Source organism: Suricata suricatta, chromosome 17 (genome assembly GCF_006229205.1).
Source record: "Suricata suricatta isolate VVHF042 chromosome 17, meerkat_22Aug2017_6uvM2_HiC, whole genome shotgun sequence".
Taxonomy (NCBI): Eukaryota; Metazoa; Chordata; class Mammalia; order Carnivora; family Herpestidae; genus Suricata; species Suricata suricatta.
The window spans coordinates 42,774,797-42,797,959 of NC_043716.1; the positions used below are offsets into that span (position 1 = coordinate 42,774,797).

Consider the following 23,163-nt stretch of genomic DNA (forward strand, 5'->3'; position numbering starts at 1 on the left):
TCGGAAGTTTAGTTATGGTATCATGTTCTGTCCCTGACTCCCATACAACTTGCTAAAAAGAGCTTCTTTTTGCTTTCATTTCTAGACAGGGTTGATGGCCTGCATTTTTCATTGTGTGACACTACTTTTTCTTGGTTTTATTAAGGAGGAAGAGTTAACGTCAGTGACATTAAAAATGTTCTGAAAAATACTGGGTTCAGACTTGAAGAAAATGAAATCCATGACCTGCAGACCCACCTACCAGTTATTGGTAAGTATTTCAGATACATTTATCCTGGGGCACCTGGCTGACTTAGTTGGTAGAGCATGAAACTCTTGATTTCAGAGTCATGAGTTCAAGCCCCATGTTGGGTGTGGGGCCTACTTAAAAAATAAAGGAGCAAAGAAGGGATGAAGGAAGAATGGAGGAAGGATGGAAACCTTTATCAGGTAGACAATGACTAGTCTACTCTGAAAGCAATGAGGAAACACATGCTGGGGAGAGAAAAATCAGGGGCAGAGACCGAATTTAGAGGCTGCTGCGGAGATCCAGATGATAAGAGTATTAAGGAACTGCATGGTGATAAAGGGGCAAGGCTGATGGGATGTGGGAGGTGAAGGGGAAAGAGATACTAGAGGCGTGAAGCAGACACACACACACACACACACACACGCACACACACACAGGCAGGGGTGGGAGGAGAAACCAAAAAAGGAGCAGAATGAAAACAAAAATGTTTAGAACATAATCAAATTGAGGTAACCACAGGACATTGAGATACAAGGTATCAGACAATTGAAAATGCATTTCCATAATTACTATTATTATTAGTGGGAAAAGGAAGAAAGCTAAAAGAAACAGATGAGGAAAGGGTAAGACAAAAGAAAAAGATAGGACAAGATGATATAAAGATGTACACATAATGATGTAGACTGACACTTTAAAAACAGCGTAAGTGAGATAGTATGAGGGCTGAGTTGAAAGAATCTGGACTGAAGAAAAGGAGGGAAGCTGTCTCTTTGTTCTTTGCCAGAGCTCCCCAGCTGAACTTGGTGGCTAACATCAGGATGCACACCACCAAGAATCTTAACCAGCATGAGGGGCTGGTTCAAGTTTCTTCATATTAGCATGAAATCTCAAGAACTAGAAAGAATATGTTTTACTAGAACAGGACGCATTATTCAAAGATCATGGTTCTGAGTTGTCATTTTGGGTTTTTTTCCATGAGCATTCATGTTTTATTTTTATTTTTTGTTTTTAATGTACATCCAAGCTAATGAGCATATAGTGCAATCATGATTTCAGGAGTAGAATCTAGTGATTCATCCCCTACATATAACATCCAGTGCTCATTCCAGCAAGTGCCCTCCTTAATGCCCCTTACCCATTTAGCCATCCCCCCACCCACAATTCCTCCAGCAACCCTCAGTTTGTTCTATTAAGATTCTCTTATGGTTTGCCCCCCTCTCTGTTTTTATATTAATTTTGCTTTTCTTCCCTTATGTTCGTCTATTTTGTATCTTAAATTCTACATATGAGTGAAGTCATATGATTTTTGTCTTTCTCTGACTGACTAATTTTGCTTACATAACACCCTCTAGTTCCATCCACGTTGTTGCAAATGGCAAGATTTTATTCTTTTTGGCTGCTGAGTAATACTCCATTGTATATATATATACTACATCTTCTTTGTCCGTTCATTTTTGATGGACATTTGGTCTCTTTCCATACTTTGCTATTGTTGATAGCACTGCTATAAACATTGGGTTGCATATGTCCCTTCAAAATAGCACACCTGTATCCTCTGGATAAATACCTGGTAGTACAATTGCTCTGTCATCAGGTAGTTCTATTTTTAATTTTTTGAGGAACCTCCATACTGTTTTCCAGAGTGGCTGCACCAGTTTGCATTCCCACCAGCAGTACAAAAGAGATCCTTTCTCCACATCCTCGCCAACATGTGTTGTTGCCTGAGTTGTTAATGTTAGCCATTCTGACAGGTGTGAGGTAGTATCTCATTGTGCCTTTGATTTGTCTTTCCCGGATGATGAGTGATGTTGAGCATTTTTTCATTTGTCGGTTGCCCATCTGGATGTCTTCTTTGGAAAAGTCTCTGCCCATGTCTTCTGCTCATTTCTTCACTGGATTGTCTTTTGGGTGTTGAGTTTGGTAAGTTCTTTATAGATTTTGGATACTAATCTTTTATCTGATATGTCATTTGCAAATATCTTCTCCCATCTCATCAGTTGCCTTTCAACGTTGCTGATTGTTTTCTTTGCCTTGCAGAAGGATTTTATCTTGATGAGGTCCCAATAGTTCATTTTTACTTTTGTTTCTCTTGCCTCCAGAAATGTATTGAGTAAGAAGTTGCTGCAGCCGAAGTCAAAGAGGTTTTTGCCTCCTTTCTCCTCTAGGATTTTGATGGCATTCTATCTTACATTTAGGCTTTCATCCATTTTGAGTTTAGTTTTGTGTATGGTGTACAAAAGTGGTCCAGATTCATTCTTCTGCATGTTGCTGTCCAGTTTTCCCAGCATCATTTGCTGAAAAGACTGTCTTTATTCCATTGGATATTCTTTCCTGCTTTGTCAAAGATTGGTTGGCTACACATTTGTGGGTCCATTGCTGGTTTCTCTCTTCTGTTCTATTGATCTAAATGTCTGTTTTTGTGCCAGTATCATACTGTCTTGATGATTACAGCTTTGTAATACAGCTTGAGGACTGGAATTCTGATCCCTCCAGCTTTGGTTTTCTTTTTCAGTATTGCTTTCACTATTTGAGTTCCATACAAATTTTAGGATTGTTTTTTCTAGCTCTGTGAAGAATACTAGTGTTATTTTAATAGGTATTGCATTGAATATGTAGATTGCTTTGTGTAGTATTGACATTTTAACAATATCTGTTCTTCCAACCCATGAGCATGGAACATTTTTGCATTTTGTGTGTGTGTCTTCTTCAATTTCCTTCATAAGCTTTCTTTTTTTTTCTTTTATAGTTTATTGTCAAGTTGGTTTCCATGTAATACCCAGTGCTCATCCCAACAAGTGCCCTTTTCCATGCCCATCATCCCCCTTCCCTTCTCCCCCTCCCCCGTCAGCCCTCCATTTGTTCTCAGTATTCAAGAGTCTCTCATGATTTGCCTCCCTGCCTCTCCCCAACTATTTTTCCCACTGCCCCTCCCCCATGGTCCTCTGCTAAGTTTCTCCTGTTACACTTCTTTCATAAGCTTTCTATAGTTTTCAGCATATAGATTTTTCACCTCTTTGATTAGGTTTATTTCTAGGTCTTTGTACATGGCTTTTATGATCTTGAGATATGATCCTTCTATCCCTACCTCCTTGAGGGTTTATCTCAAGATAGAATGCTGTATTTTGTCAAATGCTTTCTCTGTGTCTATTGAGAGGATCGTGTGGTTCTTATATCTTTCTTTTATTAATGTGATGTATCACATTGATTGATTTGTGGATATTGAAGCAGGCTTCCATCTCGGGTATAAATCCCACTTGATCACGATGAATAACTCTTTTAATGTATTGTTAGAACCAGTTGGCTAGTATCTTGTTGGAGCATCCATGTTTATCAGGAATATTGGTTTGTAGTTCTCTTTTTTAGTGAGGTCTTTGTCTGGTTTTGGAATCAAGGTAATGCTGGCCTCACAGAATGAGTTTGGAAGTTTTCCTTCATTTCTATTTTTTGGAATATTATTTAGCCATAAAAAAGATGAAATCTTGCCACTTCAGTGACATGGATGGAGCTAGAGAATATACTTCTAAGTGAAATAAGTCAGTCAGAGAAAGACAAATATCATATTATTTTACTCATATGTGGAATTTAAGAAGGAAAACAAGCAAGCAAAGGGGAGAAAAATAAGAGAGAAGGAAACAAAGCAAGAAACACTCTAAGTTACAGAGGACAAACTGATGATTACCAGAGGGGAGGTGGACAAGGAGATAAATAGGTGATGAGGATTAGGGAGGGCACTTGTGATAAGCACAGGGTGACATATGGAAGTGTTGAATTACCATATTGTACTTGAAACTAGTGTAGCACTATATCTTAACTAACTGGAAGTAAAATAAAAACTTTTAAAAAAATAAAGAGATTTTCTGGGTTTGATTATATCTACCTATTAATGTTAATTGTATTAGAAATTAAAGCACACTTTAATAATATGCATTAATTTGCTTTAAAAATATAAATCTATTACATGGTAAATAAAAAACATTTTTTGAAAAATATATTTCTCCAAAATAAAACAAAAAATTTAGTGATAAGAGGGGTAGTGTTTTACGTATTTATAAATCACTTTTACATCTGGCTGATTTCTCAAATCTGCTTCTGCATTAAATCTTTTGGGATATGTTGTTTACATTGGAGTATATAGAGACAATCTGGCCTCACACAGATGTATGTAATTGGCAAAGGAAGAAGTATTTTAATAGTCTCTTAAGATAATAGTGGATATTCTTTGATAATATCCCAAAACTCAACAAGTGGTAGCTTCTTAAAGTTTAGTTGCAATATAGGATCAGAAATCATATAAATGAACTTTTTAGACTTGGTTACATTAAAATCTGTTGGTCTGTCTTACACTTTAATCTTTTACCCATGCTTGGAATTTGTAACATGATGCTTTGGTCATTTACAAAATAGTGGTTCACTGAGTTATATAGATCTTCCAAATATTGGCACATTTCATTATTCAATATAAAAATGACATTTGTTAATATTGTCACCAATCTAATCAAAAGAGTGCTTAAGTATTGGGAAACTTACCAAGTCGTGGTATAAATATAAGGTTTCCTAAATTCAAACTTGTGTTTGAAAATTTGAACTCCACCATTAAAACATCTATTATTAATTGTTTTCTTAAAATAACAGTCTCACTTTGTTCATTTACAAGAAGATGCTTCCCAAATACCAAATACCAAAGTAGATTTTGTCCATTTTTGCAAGTAAAAATGGTGTTCCACAAAAAAGCAGCTAGTTTGCTTGAGAGTCAATCACACCAATTCTTTTCTTTAAGAAATCATTGTGTTTTAGTATGCAACTGACATGCTTTACACAAACTTCTCATTTCACTGTACAGAATATTAAAAAGATGTATTCTCAAGGGTTCAGATTTAATAAAACCAATACCTTTTGCTGCACTATCAATAACACTTAAGTGAAATGAGCATTCACTTACTCCATGCATGTACAATGATGAACACACTTGGAGAACTGCTGCTCTAACCTGTGTCAGGCTTCTCCTCGCTGCAAGAGAACTAGGTCTGGAAGAAGGAAAGCTGACTAGGATAGAGCTGACTTCAAACAAACAAAACATTCCATTCCCCAGAACACTAAAGATTTCTAACAGCTTATGAAATAAAAAAGAAGTTATATTAATTGAATGGCTATATACTTAAGGCCCAAACTTCTTCCTTTATTATATGTTCCTGTAGATTGAAATATAATAAGAGGTGCCTGGCTGGCTCAGTCGGTAGAGCATATGACTCTTGATCTCAGGGTTGTGAGTTCAAAACTCTATGGTGGGTATAGAGATTACTTAAAAATAAATTTTTTTTGTCTTTTCTTTTTTTTTAAATAGTTTATTGTCAAATTGGTTTCAATATAACACCCAGTGCTCTTCCCCACAAGTGCCCTCCTCCATTACCACCACCTCTTTTCCCCTTCCCCCTCCCCCTTCAACAAGTGGAATAAGTCAGGCAGAGAAGGACAGATACCATATGTTTGCACTCATAGGTCTAACAGGAGAACAGGAGAAACCTAATGGAGGACCAGGGGGAGGGGAAGGGGGGAAGAGAGTTGGGGAGAGAGAGGGACACAAAACCTGAGAGACTATTGATTACTAAAATATTTTTTAAATTTAAGTTCAAGTTAACATACAGTATAGTCTTGGCTTCAGAAGTAGAACCCAGTGATTCCTCTCTTACATATGGCATGCTGTGCTCATCCCAACAAGTGCCCTCCTTAGTGCCCATCACCCAGGTAACCCATTCCCCCACCCACTTCCCCCTCCAGCACCTCTCAGTTTGTTCTCTGTATTTAAGAGTCTTTTATGGTTTGCCTCCTTCTCTCTTTTTATCTTATTTTCCTTCCATTCTTCTGTGTTCATCTGTTGTGTTTCTCAAATTCCACATATGACTGAAATCATACAATATTTGTCTTTGACTGACTTATTTTGCTTAGCATAATACTCTCTAGTTCCATCCATGTTGTTGCAAACAGCAAGATTCACTCTTTTTCATCGCTGAGTAGTATTCCTCTGTGTGTGTGTGTGTGTGTGTGTGTGTGTGTGTGTGTGTGTGTATCACATCTTTGGTGAGGATGCGAAGAAAGGGGAACCCTCTTGCACTGTTGGTGGGAATACAAACTGATGCAGCCACTCTGGAAAACAGTATGGAGGTTCCTCAAAAAATTTAAAAAAGAAGTACCCTACAATCCAGCAATGGCATTACTAGGTATTTATCCAAAGGATTAAAAAAACCCTGCTGATTCAAAGGGGCACGTGTACCCCAAAGCTTATGGTGGCACTATCAAAAAAATAAAATATTTAGGGGTGTGTCAGTCGATTAAGCATCCAACTCTTGATCTTGGCTCATGGTACATGAGTTCAAGCCCCACATCAGGCTGACAGTGCAGAGCCTGCTTGGGATTCTCTGTCTCCCTCTCTCCCTCCTCTCTCTCTCTCTCTCTCTCTCTCTCTCTCTCTTTCTCAAATAAATAAACATTTAAAAAATAAAAATTTTTAAATAAAATCTTTTTTAAAAAGGAAATTATAATAAAACTTTTAGAATAAAACACGAAAAGTTATTGGGATTCCACATACTAAATCTTTATTTAAGAATTTTAGGGGCGCCTGGGTGGCTCAGTCCATTAAACCTCCGACTTTGGCTCAAGTCATGATCTCACTATCCATGGGTTCAAGCCCCACGTCAGGCTCTGCTGACAGCTCAGAGCCTGGAGTCTGCTTCTGATTCTGTGTCTCCCTCTCTCTCTGCCCCTCCCCTGCTCATGCTCTGTCAGTCTTTGTCTCAAAAATAAATAAAACATTTTTTTTTTAATTTTAAAAGGAATTTTATATACGGGCACCTGGCTGGCTCAGTTGGTAGATCATGCAACTCTTGAGCTTGGGGTTGTGAGTTCAAGCACCACACTGGCTGTAGAGTATACTGAAAAATTTTTTAAATCTTAAAAAAAAGAATTATATATAATTTTCCAAGCCTCATTATCTTCATCTGATTCTAAACTCTGAATTTTCCTACAGAAGATGAAAAGGTTGGCTTGGATGTGTTGATGGAAGCAGCCAGTGCTTTTACAGGTGAGTGAGAACTTGTGTAAGACATCATAAAGTTGAGATTTTGATGCTTTGTAGAGAATTACCTTTTTACAGCTGATTCTACCCCCTCTAGGCACCATCAGTAAGTTTGCTTTGCTCTTTTACTTACTTATTGATGATTTTGTCTTATTGCCAATAAGTTAGATTCTTAGAGATTTAGGAAAAGTGTGGGCACTCTCAAAAAGAAATATTAACTTGTTCAGTATTTTGGCCAGTGTTTATTTCTCCAGTGTTTGAAGATTCAAAATACAGGTGACCACAGTGAATCTCAGTGTGAAGTTTTTGCATCAGGAACTACTGCCCCTAGGAGCTGCCAGCCCCCTCATTCAAATCAAGAAGCAGTATCAGCTATTATTTACAGTGTGACTATGGACAGTCTAGATACCGTCATACTAGCAGGTGGCTGGTTAGCTCAGGTGGCTAGATACCGTCATACTGCCCCCACGCTCCTCCATGCTCTATTGACCCACACACAGAATAGAAGAGTTATCTTCTTATTTGGATTAAAGAAACTTTTCAGGTGTTGAATTTTACGGTAACTCTACGTAAGTGGAGTCAGCTTGTGTATTTCAACTTCATCCTGCAGTTAGAAATAATGCTATACTAGATCATGTTTTTCATAATTTAGAAGAATTAGATTTTTTAATATTTTCACTTGACATGATTCCCATCTATTCAAAGGAGAAAAGGCGGAAGCCAGTGACTTAAAAAATGTACTGGGCGAGATGGGAATTGAGATCACTGAAGAAGAGGAGTTGATGCTGTCAAAAACTCTTCCAGTCTCCGGTGAGTATGTAACATGGTGCTCAGGGAAGTGTGGTGCTGTGGGCTTCTGGGTGGGAACGGTCTAATGCCCTATGAAACCCCCTGAGGAAAATGCGGCCCAGACATGAGAAACCCCATTCTTATCACTTGTATTTTAGTTTGGACGTGATCAATTCATAAGAGAAAAAATTTACAAGTCAATGAGCCCTTGCTAAATATTTCTTAACCTTGTTAAGTTTACTTATTTATTTTGAGAGAGTGAGTGAGGAGAGGCAGAGAGAGAGAGAGAATCCTGAGCAGGTTCTGCGCTGTCAGCACAGACCCTGATGCAGGGCTTGATCTCAGGAACCATGAGCCAAAATCAAAAGTTGGATGCTTAACTGACTGAGCCACACAGGCACCCCCACACACACACTAAATATTTTAAATGTTACACAGCTGAATTCTCTGTAGCCCCCTGAATGTGCCTTCCCATCTCCCCATAATCTAGTAACCAGAAGATAAACACCTGAGACAGGGGGCCTCCAGGACCATGTGCTGGGACTGTCAGTATTTGAATCTGACTGGTCAGTTGTCCAACTAGTCAGTCCCTCAAAAGTTCCACCTGTTGGGCACCTGCATGTGCTCGCCCCTAGAGACCCAAGAGGCCCGCCTGTGCTCAGCCTGTGTCTCCTGCCCAGTCTCACGTACCTTCACGTAGACCTTCTTCCCACACACACACTTTATGTCTCCTGTCCCCACTTGTCCCCTAAACAAGAGCAAGCCTACAAGTCACCAAGGGAGCCTGTACCCCTTGATGGCAGAAGCAGCACCACGGTCAGCAAGTGCCCAGTGCCCATCTATATTCTCCTCACATACGCCTACGGCTGTGGCCACTCACAACATCTGGCATTCCCCTGGATTGCTCTCAAGGAGCCGACTATGAGAATTGGGACATGGGCTCTGAGAGAGCAGGACAAAGATGCAGAGAGAAGCAGATGGGCTTTCGTGGAGATGCCTGCATATATACATGCCAGGCTCTGTGGAGTCTGTCAATGCTGCAGACGCTCCCACCATAGGAAGGGGCCCTTTGGGACAGACAGCACCTGTGGAGATGGGTGGGGCTGGCAGATGCCCCTTGTCCTCTGACCCTGTTGAATTTCCTCTCCATTTATGAAAACAGTTTGTTTAGAAAACAAAATTTATATAAATACTGTTTTATACCATTGTGTGGGTTGATAACTATTTTTAATAAAATCCCTTTACAGGTTCTATCATTCAGGCTAAACATATACTTAGAGGACTACCTTATGGGCCTAGAGCATTGGCAGGGAGAAGGGAGAAAGGCAGAAGCATGAAAGTTAAGGAAAAGAAAAATAAGAAGAAAGAAGCACATATATGGGTGCATTTGCAGCCCGCGTCAGCTACTGCCGTAGGTTCCATCAAGGGAATAGATTGAGCACATTGAAGGCGTTCCTTGTATTATTATTTGAGAGTGAGATAGAATAAATTTCTAGATGAATCATATCAACTGTCTTATAAAATTATATAATTCCTGGTCCTTTTTCTTTTGATTTGAACTTTACCCTATCGCACAGAAGATGGAAAGGTGTACAAGAAAAGATTACTGAATAGTGTGAAACCTCTCAAAGGTAAGAATCATGAGAACAGCAGCTTAAATTTATTATGCTTTGCATTTGCTTTTTCTTATTTCTTTTTTTAAGTTTATTTATTTATTTTGAGAGAGTGAGAAAGTGCTGGAGAGGGGCAGAGAGAGAGAGGGAGAGAGAGAATTCCAGGCAGGCTCCACACTGTCAGCACAGAACCCAACGTGGGGCTCAATTCCACAGACCATGAGATCATGACCTGAGCAGAGATGAAGAGTCGGATGCCTAACCAACTCAGCCACCAGGCGCCCCTGCCTTTTTAAATTTCTGATTCGAATCATGCTATTCCATATTCCACTGGTTCAATGACACTGAACCCACCACTCTTCTTTAGGTATAACTACATGAACCTATTAATAATATGCAGTAGGTTTGAGATTCTGATTTCATTTACATTGATTATCTTTATCACAATTCACCAGACTCATCTATATCCAGTCCTTTTTCATCCATGATTATTTCTTATTTTAATTTTTTAATGTTTATTCATTTTTGAGAGACAGAGCATGAGTGGGGGAGGGGCAAAAGAGGGGGAGACGCAGAATCCGAAGCAGGCTCCAGGCTCCTCGCTGTCAGCACAGAGCCCTACGTGGGGCTCAAACTCACACACAAACCGTGAGATCATACCCTGAGCATGACCCAACCGAAGTCAGACGCTTAGTGACTGAGCCACCCAGGTGCCCCCATGACTATTTCAGTTAAGTTATAGCACGGTGCTTAGGGAGCATTTTCTCTTCTCAACTCCAACGCTGTCTGGGTTCATTTAAATGGCCAGCGTTTCACTCTCCGCTTACGGTGGCTACACATTCAAAGCTAGCATCTTCCACTTCTTGGACTTACTTATATAATTTATCCCCTCTTCTTTCCTAAGGAAAAAAAGTCAGTATAGGTAACCTAGACCCCCTTATAAAGAGCATGGAAATTCAGCTTGAGAAAGAGGAGCACCAGGACTTACTGAAACACCTGCCGACTGAGAGTAAGTATTTCAGATACCACTGCACCTCGGCGCAGATCTTAGGGCTTCTATCTGAGGGCTTCTGAAGGCAAACCTATTTTTTAATCTTTTTGAAAAACTTCTGAAAGATTTCAAACATCTATCAAAGCAAAAAACAAACACTATAACAAATACCTGTGTATCCACTGGCTAGCATTAACGGATGTTACCATTTTGCCATATTTCTTTCATACATCTTCCTTCTTTCCATGTATACCTTTTGTTAAATAAGATAGTTTCATTAACGACTGAATAAGACCCATTTAGCTGGATAAAAATGTGAGAGAGGCAAAGGTAGTCAAATTCATTAGAAAGAGTTTGCTGAGGGGTAAGCGCCAGGCTCAAAGTTTCTGAATTAGAGGGTCTTAGATTCAAATGCAGAAGCAGTGGCTTCCCATTAAAACCTTGATGAAAAACAACTTGTAAGCAAGCGGGACAGCACCTTTCACACCAATATAAGCAAGTCATTCTTCTCCCCTAATTCAGGGTTCCCAGTCTCAACTAATGATTGGCACGTGTGGCTAAGGCCACTGTCACCAGCAAACATCTTTGCTGCCCTTGCCTGTAGCTGGCCTTAATGTAGAAAACAGTTTGAGCGCCCCTTGTAGTTTAAAATTCCCTCTCCCTGAGTAATTGTCCATTATTTTGTCTGATGCCTCTTCCCATCATGAAAAAAAATCACTATAAATCACTTAATTGTAACATTGTCTCCACATATTCGCTAGGGCCCTTAAAATCCTTCCTACCAGAAAAGGTATGAGTATTTTGAGGCCATTTAAAAATGGGGGCAGGGGGAAGGACAATAATTTTTTCTACTACGCCACTGGAATTTATTCAGTCATTTAGCTAGCACAAAACTAGATGCAAAACGCTGAACTAGAGAGTGAACAATTTATACCTGGTAGGACAAAGAAAATTAGGGCATGATCGTTGCTCTCAAACAGCTTACTGTCCTGCGGGGTGGAGGTGGGGAACGTGAGCAAAATTTCGAGAGTGGGAAGACTGCGTTCTGCCAAGGTTTACGGTCAGCTGCTTATGTAAATAAATGACATCTAGGCTTCAAATTCCATCTTGTCTATTGAAATATGCTCCCTTATTGGGTCTGAAGGAAGGGAGAGCCCTGTTAGAAGGGGTTACAGCTGATCCTTGAACAACATGGATTTGACTGTGTGGACCCACTTATGTGCAGATTTTTTATATATATCACTGCAGTACAGTACGATAGGTGCCTTTTCCTTATGATTTCTTTAGTAATATTTTCTCTAGCTTTCTTTATTGTAAGGATACAGTAAAGAATGCATATAATATAGAAAATGTGTGTTAATTGACATTTTATGTTATCAGTAAGGCTTGTGGTCAACAGTAGGCTGTTAGTAATTTTTGAGGCGTCAGAAGTTACACATCACCCCCAACCCCCACGTTGTTCAAGAATCAACTGTATTAGTAAACCCGCTTTAAGGGTCTTTGGATACTTTTTACCCAGTGGTACTAATTAGAAGGATCTTCACTTTAACATTTTGATCTCTTTGTTTTGCTTATTTTGAGTTTAAGAAGTTACTAAGGAAAATTATGAAAAACAGCTGAATTTGAACCCTTTATATTACAACTTGAACTCTTCATATCATTTTTCTATGTCTAAGATTTGGTCTCTGTGCCTGAATTGCCTTTTCTTACAGAGAATAAAATGGCCGATTTGAATATGGTGATGGGTTACGCAAAAGCTTTTACAGGTAAGAAGTAGTAGTAAAAAGGGAATTCATTATTAACTCAGATCTTACTGTTTCACAAAAAAAAAAAAAAAAGATGCTTTTAAGACAGCAGTTTTCTCTTCAGGATATCACTGACATGTAAGGTTGACCCGCCCCTGCCCCTACAAATTTAATGGTTAAATGTTTGCTTTATAATCTTACTGTTTGATTTGGTATTTTTCCTGCATAGACCTAAATTATGTGGAGTTTGGACCAAGAATGTTTTCCACTTTACCATTGTATAAACCACCAAGATAGAGGGGAACACTGTTCAGTCTCAAGGTGAAGTTTTTGTAGAAAAAAAAAAAAAAAAAACAGGAAATATGTGTCAAAAGACCCCATAATTCAGGAAATATAATGGCCTTTGACTTATTCTGGGATTATATCTGCTTTTCTTTTGCTTGAATTAAAAGTATAAATTCTATTTCTGACCGTAAGCCATTCGCCCACATGTACTCTAAATCTACATAGGTTAACAAGTTTCATTGTCAGCGTGCTCTTCTAATTAAGCTTATGCTGCATAAGCAATCTTCTCTATAATTTGAAATCATTCGTCCATTCCTAAAATTCTTATGTGTGAACGATTCTCATCTTTCCAAAGGAGAGAAGGTTAATGTTGACCATCTGAATGATGTGCTGAGGAAAATCGGACTAGTACTCACTGATGAGGAGAGTGGGAAGCTGCTGGAAACTCTGCCTGTTCATGGTGAGCATTTAGCACATCTTTGAAACTTGGATTTATGGGCTTATGTATGAAAACTGATGAAATCATTTATGTGCATGTCTAGTAAAACCCACTTAGAAAACCGGGTGTCCCCAAAGAAGAAATCCTGTTCTTGTCACTTACACTTTAATATTGAAAATTGGCAGCATCTTTCACTAGTCTCCATCCTCCAGGCTAAATTTTGCTTCACCTAAATCCTGACCAAGGAAATGAGGAAAACCAGAGGAAAAGGGGAGAAATAGGGAGATACTTTTTAATTCAACCAATGGGAAGATTTATATCAATGAAAGCTTTAACTTTGGTTTCATTCTTACTTGAGGGCAAAATAAAATAAAATCCTAAAGAAATCTGAAGCATTCCCCCCCCCCCCCCCCCGCCGAGATTATGGATGTTGGATTGTCTTTGTGCTGGATTTGTTAATCTTCCCTTCATTTAACCTGTATTCGTAACCGTGTTTTGTCTTACAGCTGATGGAAAGGTATATAAGAAGAGATTGCTAAAAGGTGTGAAAGTGCTTGAGGGTAAGTGAGAAACACAGTGAGGGCGCAATTAAAAATAGATTCCTCGGGGCGCCTGGGTGGCTCAGTTGGTTAAGCAGCCGACTTCAGCTCAGGTGATGATCTCACGGTTCATGGGTTCGGGCCCTGTGTTGGGCTCTGTGCTGACAGCTAGCTCAGGGCCTGGAGCCTGCTTTGGATTCTGTGTCTCCCTCTCTCTCTGACCCTCCCCCGCTCATACTCTGTTTCTCTCTGTCTCAATAATAAATAAAACATTTAAAAATAAATTCCTCATATTCAGCATCTCCCTTTAAATGTTTCAACTTTTCGTCCTGCCAATTTTTTGATCCATTGTTTTGGACTCATAACTTCCCATTTTTCTTTGGGTGCAATGACATTTTGGGATGGAAATTCTAAGACTGTGTTCTAGCTAGAACTATACAGACTGGCTGCTGTTTCAACCCTGCATAGACTAGCCTATACCTCTCAAGGAAAACGGAAGCCAGGTCAGCTGGTTGGGTATTAAGGAAAATCTCCTATCTCTACCCTTTATACTAATTCTGTTGTAAACAATAATTTTTTTAATTTTTAATCAGAAATTATTTTTAAAACATCAAATACTATGAGAAAACGATCCAATTCTACCACTTAGAACACTGACAAAATAATTGTAAGTCAAGGGCCACCTGGGTGGCTTAATCAGTTAAGCATCTGAGTCTTGATCACAGCTCAGGTCACAGTCTCACAGTTCCAGTTCATGAGATCAAGCCCCACATCAGGTTCTGCGCTGACAGCATGGAGCCTGCTTGGGATTCTCTCTCTCCCTCTTTCTTTTTGCCCATCCATTGCTTGCACACATTCTCATTCTCTGTCTCTGTCTCTGTCTCTGTCTCTGTCTCTCAGAATAAATAAACATTTTTTTTAATTCTGCAAAGAATTGTAAGTCAAGTCATGGGAATATAATGTAGAGCATGGTGATTATAGTTATAATACTATGTTGTATCTTTGAAAATTGCTAAGAGATAGATTCCAAAAGTTCTCACCACAAGAAAAAAATTTGTAACTTTGGTTGGTGATGGATATTAACAAGACTTTTTGTGGTGATCACACTGTGATAGATACAAATGCTAAATCATTATGTTGTACATCTGAAACTGGTACAATGTTGTGTGTCAATTATATCCCAATTTTTTAAAAAAGTGAGCGTCCTCCCACCTCCCATCAATCTCATTGGTCCCCATAAAGGTAAATGCCATTTACTGTCTACCTTTGTCTCAATGGTTATCTTTGTCAATTTTTTCCTACTTTCAACAGAAATATCTAAATCTAGGGAGTTATATATGTTAATAGTTTCTTTGTGCTCTTTTACTTTATCCTCCAGTTAGGGTTTATGATGCATGACCATGATTAGCATTTTTCACTCTTAAGCATCAATATTCATGTTCTTATTTTGTGCCCTTCTTTCCTAAGGACCAAGGGTCAAACTCAAAAAAGTGAAATCCCTTGTGGAAAACATAGGAACTAGACTCAATGATGAGGAACTTGAGGAACTAATGACCAAAGTGTCAATTGATGGTGAGTATTACGGGTGTCGTTATTCCCTTCAAAGAAATATTGAGCCCTTCTATCAGAACTATTGAAGGTACCTTCTTTTTTCATTTGTAACAAAGTAAATGTAAGTAGAAAAACTTAATCCTGACTCATTAGGAAATACTGCCTCCAAAAATGCTTTTTTATAAGCTATGTTGCAGGAGTGCCTGGGTGGGTCAATGGGTTGAGCATCTGACTCTTAATTTTTTTTGATGCTTTATTTATTTTTTGAGAGAGAAAGTGTGAGCAGGGGATGGGCAGAGAGAGAGGAGGATGGAGGATCCAAAACAGCAGCAAGCCCAATGCGGGCCTCAAACTCATAAACCACGAGACCCTGACCTGAGCCGAAGTTGGACGCTCAACCGACTGAGCCAACCAGGCACCCTGAGCATCCAACTCTTGATGTGGGCCCACCGGTCATGATCTCACGGTTCATGGGATCAAGCCCCAAGCTGGGCTCTGTGCGGACAGTACAGAGCCTCCTTGAGATTCTCTCTCACCTTCTCTCTCTGCCCCTCTCCTACTCACATGTGCATGCTCTCTCTGTCTCTCTCAATCTCAATAAATAAATACATTTTTAAAATATATGTGTTGGGGATACTACTTGTAAAACTCAGCCATGCCTGGAATGCTGCACACGTAAGTCACTGAAAGAAAAGTGAATTTTTTTTCTTCATTTATAAGGGAACATGTTTGGGGCACTTGAGGGGTCAGTTGGTTAAACAGTCGACTTTGGCCTAGGTCATGATCTCGCTGTTCTGGAGTTTGAGCCCCATGTTGGGCTCTGTGCTGACAGCTCAGAGCCTGGAGCCTGCTTCATGTCCTGTGTCTCCCTCTCTCTCTGCTCCTCCTCAACTTATGCTCACTCCCTCACTCTCTCTCTCTCTCTCTCAAAAATAAATAAACATTAAAAACAATTTTGTAAGGGAACATGTTCATAAGGCAATATTTCAGGGGAAAATTAACAAAGTCAGAAATCAAATGAATTAGGAGAGAATTATTGCAAGACAAAGAGCTAGTACCCCAATGGTAGAAAAAGCCCTCACACATTGATAAAAAAAACATACTGAGAGTAGAAAAATAGTTAAGTATACAAACAGATAATTCATAAAAGAAGCAATATTATAATTGCCCAGTTACATATGAAATGATGTCTGACCTCACCATTAGTCATAAAAATACAAATAAAACACAGTATTATTTTCACGCATTGGACAGGCAAAAATTAGCAAGATTGATAACATCTAGTTCTGGAGAGGATATGAGGAAAGGTCCTCACTGACAGGTAAGAGTTTGCTATTCCTGTATGTGGTCTTAGAAAAGTCAGGTAGCAGTGCCTATGGGAGGAGGGGGGCGGGGACTCCCTTCCCCCCTGGTGAATCTGGCCAATGGGTCTCATCTGTAGTATAGCTTTTCTTTGTGCAGAGGCCTGGCCCCTGTTCTCCCACTAAATTGCTGACAAATAATTTAACCTAACTGAATGTTAGTGTCTTTCTATATTAAATGGGAAGTTGAACTAAATAATTCTCTAGGGTCACTTCTTTCTCTGAAATCAATATAGATAAAACCTGTAAAGTAGTTAATGAACTGTCTAGAAGACTCAGTAAATGTTAGTCATGATGATGGTGGTGTTGGTGGTAGAGGTGACAGGGAAGAAGGAGGAGATGCTGGAGAAGAACAGAAGGAAGAAGAAAAGGAGATTCTATGACTTATGAATTATTTTTGCTATTAATGAAAATACGAGTCCTAATCGAATAAATATTTGTTTACTAATTATGACCTTTATATAAATAAATAGGTGAGATGCAACCAGGGAATTTTATAAGAAATAGCACAGGGCTCACTGTCTTCCTCCTTCACTACTCCGGTCCTTGTTCTTGGCAACTTCCTTATCTTCCATGCAGATCAGGGATTTTGACTTTACTGTGCCATAGACCCTTTTGACAGAAGAATGGATTGCTTCTGAGTATAATGTTTTTAAATGCATAAAATAAAATAGGTAAGGTTATGAAGAAACCATATTAAAGTACAATTTATCAAAACATTAAAGATACCAGTTACTAGTACTTAAGAACACATTTAACAAGTTCTAGTAGTGGATCTAATAATAGAATTTCAAAGTAGTCATGAATAGGGCACCTGGGTGGCTCAGTCAGTTAAGCATCTGATTCTGGCTCAGGTCATTATCTCACAGTTCGTGAGTTTGAATCCCACATGGGGTGAGCTTGAGCCCTGCTTTGGGTGAACCCCACCTCTCTCTCTCTCTCTCTCTCTCTCTCTTTTACCTCTCCTTGTGGGATTCTCTCTCTGCCTCTCTCCCTCTCTCTCTCTGCCCCCTCACTCACTTGCACCCTCTCTGTCTCTCAAAAAATATATAAAAAAGAGGCCCCTGGGTGGCTCAGTAGATTAAATGTCTAACTTTGGCTCAGGTTATGATCTTGCAGTTCATGGGTCCAAGCCCCATATTGGGCTCTGTGCTGACAGCTCAGAGCCTGGAACCTGCTTCAGATTCTGTGTATCCCTCTTTCTCTGCCCCTCCCCTACTCATGCTCTGTCTCTTGCTCTCAAAAATAAATATTTAAAAAAATTTTTAAGAATAACAAGTAAAGTAGTGATGAGCATAAGTGACTTTTGAAAGAGCTACCATATAATATCCAAAATGTCAGTGATTTGTATTCATAGCAAAGTCATAGACTTTAATACTATGACTGTGGTTTGTTGCCTAATTAATAATTGAAGAAAATGCCCCAGCCCCCCATATAGTCAGAACTTAACTACTAATAGCCTACTGTTGACTGGAAACCTTACCAATAACTTAAGTCAATTAACAAATGTTTTACATGTTATATGTATTATATACTATATTCTTCCAATAAAATAAGCTAGAGAAAAGAAAATGTTATTAAGAAAATCATAAGGAAGATTGCTGTGCCTGGCTGGCTGAGTCAGTAGAGCATGCAACTCTTGATTTTATGGTCATGAGTTCATGTCCCACGTTGAGTGTGGAGCTTACTTAATTTAAAAAATCATAATGAAGGAAAAAATATATTTACAGTACTGTACTGTATTTATCAAAAGAGCCCATGTAAAAATGCAGTTCAAACCCATGTTGTTCAAGGATCTGCTATATTTTTTTCCGATTCAAGCTCAAGGACTCCCTGAATTCTATCATTAGAGGGTCCGTAGACCCAAGGTTAAGAAATCTTGATTAAATCTTAATTAACTCCTGATATAAGCCACCCATCTAAACATCCTGACCTCGTGTTCCTTGACTTATTTAATTTCAGTCATCTTTTACTCTGTCCCCTTAATTGCTACCCATATGGTGATGACCTAGACCTTGTCCTCCCTGTATACCTCATCATGCCCCAAAACTCTGTTTCATGTACCCACTCTCTGACATTTATCCTTCCAATTTATTTACCATACAGACATTTCTGCCATAATACAATGTAGGAATGCCTGAAAAATCTCCTGTTCCATGAAATTTTAATTGCCCACTAGGGGCACCTGGATGGCTCAGTCAGTTGGGTCCATGAGTTCAAGCCTCATGTCAGGCTCTGTGCTGAAAGAACCTGGAGCCTGCTTAGGATTCTGTGTCTCCCTCTTTCTCTATCTCTCTGTCTCTCTCTCTCTCAAAAAAAAATAAACATTTAAAAAAATTTAATTGCCCACTAAAGTAACTGAGCTTCTGGGGAAAATTGGAGAAGCCCAGTCAAAATGTGTGACCAGAACACTAGCAAAAGCAGTAAGTGATACTGTGTGAGGAAGCATAGATAGCTCCAGGTGGCTGGAGACTATTAAAAAAAAGAAATGCACACTCACACTCACAAAGAAAGAGTTGAAAAGCTGGCTTGCAGCTCTGAAATAATGTAGATGGAAGTAGATTTCTGAGCCAGTAAACCTGGTTCCCCTGCCTATATTACAGGTATCTCTTCCCACATTAATTATTGATGAAAATAGAGCTGAAAAGGCCCCTGTTGTAGCCAACCCAGAATTTTTTCTTTTCCTGCTGGAGTTCATAATTCTAATTCTTTCACTTGGGAAAATATCCGTGTGAACCAACACGCCATCCACACTGCTGTGACATTTCCCCATTCACCATCCGAATATGATGGCCTAGTGCTGTTGAACATGCCCGGTAGCAGGACAGAGTACAGAATTCCAACCCCAGTGGCTCACCAGCCACCTGGCATCTCGGCTCCCAGTGCAGGCTGGCCCTTCCACTTGTGGCCTGGCTCTCACCTCCACCTGCCTTCTCAAGGACTCAACTCCTGCCGTTTTCCCCTTTCTCTCCTGCATCATCAATTTCTCCCTCTCTACCGAGTCTATGTATTCTATTGACATGCCGATGATGCTTTTCCATTGCCGTTGGCCCTTGCCAGTGACCATTCTATCCCTTAGTTCCTCTTCACAAGTAGAACCTCTCTAAAAGTTGTCATTACTTAGTGTTGTCTGGTGGCTGACGCAGTAGCTACACTTGTGGTGAGCACAGCATAATGTATAAACTTGTCGGGTCCCTGTGTCGTACACCTGAAGCTAATAGAGCATTCTGTGTCAACAAAACTCAAAAAAGTCCCTAACACTTGTGGTGACTCTTTGTCTCACCTTCATCACTCCCACTCACTCTTGAGTCCTCGTTCCCTGCCCTGGAATCGAACTGGCTCTCAATCATCAGTGACCTCTCTCTCCTGCCAAAGTTCATGGTCAAGTCTCTGTTATTTTACTTGGTATCTCAACAGCGTTTGACATAGTGACTGACCCATCTTTATTGAAACATTTTTTTCTCCAGACTTCTGAAGCCTCATACTCACCTAATTTGTTCTATCCTTACTGGGAGTTTCTTTGCAGTATCCTTTTCAGTTCCTGATTTTTTTTCCCCTGCAAGATCTCTAAATAATAAAGGGTCCAGAGCTAGACCATTGGCTGTTTTTCTTTTTTATCTACATCTACTTCCTAGGGGATTGCATCCAGTCTCATCAGGTCAGATAACTTCTTTAAGCTGATAAAAGCAAATTTATATGTCCAGCTCAACCATCCTAAGTCAGAAATGGTATCTCAAACTAGCTATTTGATATCTCCATTTGGGCATCCAAAAGGCATCACAAATTTAATGGAATATTGATTAATTCCCCTAAGAAGGCTTGAGGCTTTCTAGTAATGACAGTTAGTAATGACATTTAGTCCCCATGTCAGTAATGACATCCCATCTACCCTGTTGATTGGGAAGGAGGGGAAGGAGGGTGGGGGAAGGGAACAAATATTTTCTTCCTTGATTTGTCCTTTCCCTTACATCCCACATTTAAATCTAGGCTCCACCTGGAAAATATGTCCAGAATTCATCCATTTATCACTGCATCCACTGCTGCAACCGTTGCACAAGCCAGCAGCATCTCTTTCCTGGACCACTGACACAGTCTCCTGTCTAGTCCCCATTCCTTCAGTTTCCCCATCCTGTGCACATCAGCCAGAGTGATCTTTTGAAAGCTAAAACCCAGTTAAATTACTCCCCTTTCTCTAAGGCTTCCAATGACCTTCCATTGCAACCAGAATAAAACCCTACCTTTATCATGGGGGCCTACATGATTTGGCCCATGTACACCAGCATTTTCTCTGCCTCTCAATCATATCAAATTCATCCCTGTCTTAGGGCTGTCCCTCCTGCTGTTTTTATTCTTGGAACTTCCCTCCCCTCATTCTTTATATGGCTATCCTCTTCTTGTCCTTCAGCTTGAGGCCTGAATAGTCCTCAGAGAGGCCATCCCTGACTTCCTTGTCTAAAAGCAATCCCACCATTACTCTTTATTATATGACCATATTTTATTTTGATGACATTTTTAATAGTTTATTGTCAAGTTGGTTTCCGTATAACACCCAGTGGTCTTCCCCACCAGTGCCCTCCTCCATGTCCATCATCCCCTTCCCCTTTTCCCCTCCCCCTTCAGCCCTCAGTTTGTTTTCGGTATTCAAGAGTCTCTCATGATTTGCCTCCCTCTCTCTCCCTGACTCTGTTTCCCCACATGTTCCTCTGTTAAGTTTCTCCTGTTAGACCTATGAGTGAAAACATATGGTATCTGTCCTTCTCTGCACAGTACTTCAAATGATCCTTTTTGTTGTTTATATGCTAATTGTCTATTTTCCTCTGTTAGATTGTATGTACACTCCCTGACAGCAAGGGCCCTGACAGCTGACTTACCATTGTATCCCCAAAGCTTAGCAAAGTGCCTGGCACACAGCCGCTACCCTCTTAAATATCTGTTGATTAACTGACTAAATTAAAAAAAATACTCAGGGTCAGGTTCGTTTGTTCTTTTCCCCTATACTTACCTGTAACCAATCACTTCTTAGTTTAATCTTACTCTAGTGTCTCTAAAGCAAAGAAAAAGGAAGACATAAGAATGATTCATTACAGAATTGAAAGCTTTCTTCATTTCTAAGATAACACTGTTATCTCATAGGTTAAGTCCATAAAATTCTAAAGAAAATTTGGGAAAATGTTACTGAATTCTCATGGTCTTCATAGTTTCAGAACTTATACATCATAAATTTTGTGTGTCTCAGTTACACCAGCTTATCTGATTCTGAACTTTATTGCCCTTGCCTTACAGATGATAGAACAGTTGGCCTGAACGATTTGATGAATGCTGTCAGTTGCATAAAGAGTAAGTTCCAAGCTATGATAAAGGATATTGTAAATAACATCTTCATATTTTATAATTGGTGGAGAAAAATATTTCCCCTTCACATATGTTTCAATTCTTTCATATGTGTACTTTTATGGATGCTTCTGAACTTGGGTGAACAGTATGTAATGTGTATTTACATATCAATTCCCATAATATTCTCTGAAGTTTTCCCCAAAAGAGTTCTTCACCATAGTAGTAGATATCAAGAGACAAAGAACTATTCCTTTTCCCCAGGAATCCCACTCCCAGTAATTTATCCTTGGAGATAATTTAGCTAAAAAAAAGAAAAAGAAATCTCTGCTCAAAGACATTCAGAGAAATTTGAAACAGCCTAAATATCTAACAGTACAGGAATGACTACACAGACCATGTCTGTTAGACCACCGAGATACCATGTGTTGAAATGTGAACTGTAAATATTACATGGTAACCTAGAAATATGTTAATGACATAATATCAGGCTGTAAACGCAGCATACAGAATGGTATGGATATTAGATTTCCACATAGTAAAAGTACAGCTTTATTGTCAGAGGCCAGAAATGGCATATGAAAAATGACACGTGGTTTTTGTGATAGGGTAGCAGAAATATATTTTTCCCTTTTATATTAATCTTTAATGTTGCTGCATTATTTTTACAATGAATGAGAAAAAATTACTTCTTTGTTAAGATGAATAAAATTGTTGGGATGCATAGTGATCAGAGAAACTACAAGCAAATATTTTTTAATAAAAAGAAAATTTTTAAGACTGGTCTATAGAAAACACTGAATTTTCAAGCAGGTTAGGAGAAAGGGTAAAAATAAAGCCAAATCCTCATAATTGGCTTAATCTGCTGTGGGTTTTGCAATAACTCCAGTCGATTCCTGACCCATGGTGTACTTTCCGCTTTATAGCCACCAGAATTACAGACACAGGACTTTTTTCTGACCTCCTGTTAATTCTGGGTATTCATGGGCAATAGTATGTATAAGCACAGATAGCATTTTTCATCCTTTATAGATAGTTCGATAGTATTTACATAAATCATTTCTTAATTTTTCTAAGGAGAGGACTTAGATACCTTTCCAGCAAGTGAGGGGATCGAGCTCACAGAAGACAATATGAAGGAGCTGAGGCCTCATTTGACAGTTAAAGGTGAGAAAAATTCTCTTGTCTTCCCAAAAGTGTGTCTTTGTTATCCTGTATATA

At 39.2% G+C, this 23,163-nt stretch overlaps 1 protein-coding gene across 1 annotated transcript in view; it reads left to right on the plus strand.

Moving 5' to 3' along the window:
- The window catches only part of EFCAB3 (EF-hand calcium binding domain 3), a 95,547-nt gene that overhangs the window by 21,696 nt on the left and 50,688 nt on the right, over positions 1-23,163 (plus strand). The window contains exons 9-19 of the mRNA XM_029929196.1: positions 146-250; positions 7,251-7,304; positions 8,004-8,108; positions 9,665-9,718; positions 10,605-10,709; positions 12,404-12,457; positions 13,077-13,181; positions 13,667-13,720; positions 15,167-15,271; positions 21,895-21,948; positions 23,020-23,109. Of these exons, the coding sequence (XP_029785056.1) occupies positions 146-250; positions 7,251-7,304; positions 8,004-8,108; positions 9,665-9,718; positions 10,605-10,709; positions 12,404-12,457; positions 13,077-13,181; positions 13,667-13,720; positions 15,167-15,271; positions 21,895-21,948; positions 23,020-23,109 (885 nt within the window). The remainder of the gene's footprint in view (positions 1-145; positions 251-7,250; positions 7,305-8,003; positions 8,109-9,664; positions 9,719-10,604; positions 10,710-12,403; positions 12,458-13,076; positions 13,182-13,666; positions 13,721-15,166; positions 15,272-21,894; positions 21,949-23,019; positions 23,110-23,163) is intronic.